Source organism: Pundamilia nyererei, unplaced genomic scaffold (assembly GCF_000239375.1).
Source record: "Pundamilia nyererei isolate P.nyererei 1_Seehausen unplaced genomic scaffold, PunNye1.0 scaffold00120, whole genome shotgun sequence".
NCBI classification, from domain to species: Eukaryota; Metazoa; Chordata; class Actinopteri; order Cichliformes; family Cichlidae; genus Pundamilia; species Pundamilia nyererei.
Genome location: NW_005187521.1, coordinates 1838065 through 1840631, shown reverse-complemented (window position 1 = coordinate 1840631; position 2567 = coordinate 1838065). Strand labels below are relative to the sequence as shown.

General features: G+C 40.7%; 1 protein-coding gene across 1 annotated transcript in view; it reads left to right on the top strand.

The window, feature by feature from the left end:
- The window catches only part of LOC102197412 (interferon-induced, double-stranded RNA-activated protein kinase-like), a 10381-nt gene extending 8312 nt beyond the window's left edge, over nucleotides 1-2069 (top strand). Inside the window, exons 10-12 of the mRNA XM_005742451.1 lie at nucleotides 310-408; nucleotides 509-571; nucleotides 1044-2069. Coding sequence (XP_005742508.1) covers nucleotides 310-408; nucleotides 509-571; nucleotides 1044-1181 — 300 coding nt within the window. The 3' untranslated portion in view covers nucleotides 1182-2069. The remainder of the gene's footprint in view (nucleotides 1-309; nucleotides 409-508; nucleotides 572-1043) is intronic.
- Nucleotides 2070-2567: the final 498 nt, after the last annotated feature.

Below are 2567 nucleotides of genomic sequence, written 5' to 3'. Positions count from 1 at the left end.
ATGCGGTTGAAAAATTTGGGTGTAACTAACTTTTGTGTTGGTGGACCTAAGAAGAACAAATGTTAGGCGCACAGTGCAACCGTGGGAAAAAAGTTAGTCTAGAGCTCTGTAAGCTCAGGTTATTCATGCCCAATTATTTACAAATCGGTACCGATTAATACTTATTAACCATGCTTACAGAATTTCTATATGCAAAATGCAGTACTATTCCCTTAAATGTAAACACTGACCAGAGAGTGAGCTGCCTTGGTGGAGGTTTGTGCGCTCAGTGCATATTGTTATTAATGCTGTTTAACTGCTTTAACACAGAAGGGCAAGAACTACGACAGAAAGGTTGACATATTTGCTTTGGGGCTGATCTACTTTGAGCTTCTTTGGAAAATCTCCAGTTGTTATGAAAAGTTCAAGGTAGGTTGCTGTGCATGGTAGCTCATAATCTGTAGGAGGGCAAATGTTTTGTCTTTAACTATTCATTAGAAATTTCCTGAACTATATTTCTGAATTTCAGACATGGGAAAACATCAGAAAACAGGAGCTTCCCCAAGAATTTCCATCCACTTTTATCTGGGAGGTACATCAACGTTTTCTCAGTGTATTAGCAAATTTCAGTGTGCATTTCTCACGACATGTGTGCTGGCAGAGGAAAGGCTGTGATCCAAAACCTCTCAATTTTTTGGGGTCACTTAGAAATGTATGCGTTTGATTTTAGATGGATTATTTACATCGGCTAACAGAAGACGATTTCCAGCAAACACCTCTCCAGTATTCCAGTGTCTGAAAGGCTAATTAATCATTAGAAAAGGCCTTTTTGTTTTTAGTTGTCACGGAAGCAAGGAAAGTCTGTGGAGCATCAGGACGTTCAGGATCAAACATCTGATGGCGATGAGAACAAAATCAGAAAGGGATGATCATCATATTTAGGGAAATAAGACTCTGGATTTAAAAGATATGCACTTAGTGGAAAATGTTGTTGAAGTTGAGCGCTAGAAATGGTGCAAATGAAAGATTGTTTCTAATATTTTATTACTCTTTTTATGCTACAGTACATCACCATCAGATCAATGCTGAGTATGAATCCCGAAGACCGACCTGAAGCGTCTAAGGTCATAACAGACCTGGAAGAGTGCGCTAAACGGATAAACGCTGAAGAAATAGCGCGTCGTGGAAGGGCCACTGTCTAAATAGCGGGAATACAACAGAAGAATTTCATCTGCACATGGGGGGGGGGAAGATCCATTGGTGCTCTTGAAAGACTTTCAGAATAATGTCAAATATTCACATGCAACTTACAAATCATAAATGATCGTTTTTAGAACATACCACCAAACATTGAAGCTACAGAAACCTGTAGTTTTCATTTTAAAATTTAAATGACCAGTTCTGCCCATCCTTCCAGGAAGTGTGCAAACCATGCCATTTGACACATGACTAGATATTTTATTGATCACATATTGAATTTACAGTTGCTGGATAAAGAATAAGCATAATATAATATTTTATATTACCACCGGTCCATACTGACTTTTCTTAAAAGTAATGTAGTACGTTACTTAATTACTTGCCAGAGAAAGTAATTTGCTGCCCTGCTAGTTGCATTACTTTCACACCATAAACACACCAACACAAATTTGTGCCCTAATGAGGACACATGTACAGTCTCATAGTTTTTAGGTATGAACAAAAAGCTGACAACACAAAGCAAAAACACTCAAACATTTCTACTGTAAAATCATGAACAGGTAGAAACAGAGCTTCATGATGAGACTAACTGCTCATCGATGTCTGTTACCTGTTGAAGTTCAGGCTCTGACCTCTGAGTGGGGGGTCGGCAAACTCCTCCATTGCCGTCTGAGGTGCACTGGGATGTGAAGCTTGGAGAAAAATCCTCAGTTTTTCTGACAATCCTTTCTTTTTTCTGTCTTAATTTATGTCATTGGCATTTTTAAAAAAATCTTTTTGTCTTTTGTATACTTTCTATATGCATTTATGTCTGTGCGTCACCTGGTGATTGCACAGTTTCCTCTTTTGAGTAACGTTTTCTAAGTCAAATAAAAAGAATTTTTGTTGTTGTTGTTGTCTTTCGTTCTTTGGCCTGTAGGGGGAGCTGTGGCACTGCATAGGTCGGGCAGTTGAAATTGCGGCTGCAGGCTCCAGGCCCTGTCTGCCTGTGGGTAAGAGAGGTTTATTCACAGTGAGAGGGCCAAAGCTGAGGGCGCTGCGTGACATTTAATCATGCCCCTGGCGCATGCTGGATGATTAACATCTCAGTGGAAAACTGCAGTAACAAGTGCCAAACGCAGGATCCCACACAATCACCTGGACCCGGTGCCCACAGTCACATGGGCCCGCTAATCAGCACAAATCAGCTCCTGCAGCTCAGTATGTTACCTCAACAATCTCCACAGTGCAAAGAGCCTTAAAATTTGCTTGCCGCCTGTGGAGAGGCCATAGGTGAAGGACTGATTTCTGTCTTATCAGCTACAGCACTACCTCATTGTGACAGCAGCAGTAAAAAGGGGGAAAGCTCCTGAAAGAAACCACGCAGATCCAGATCCTTATCCTCTCAG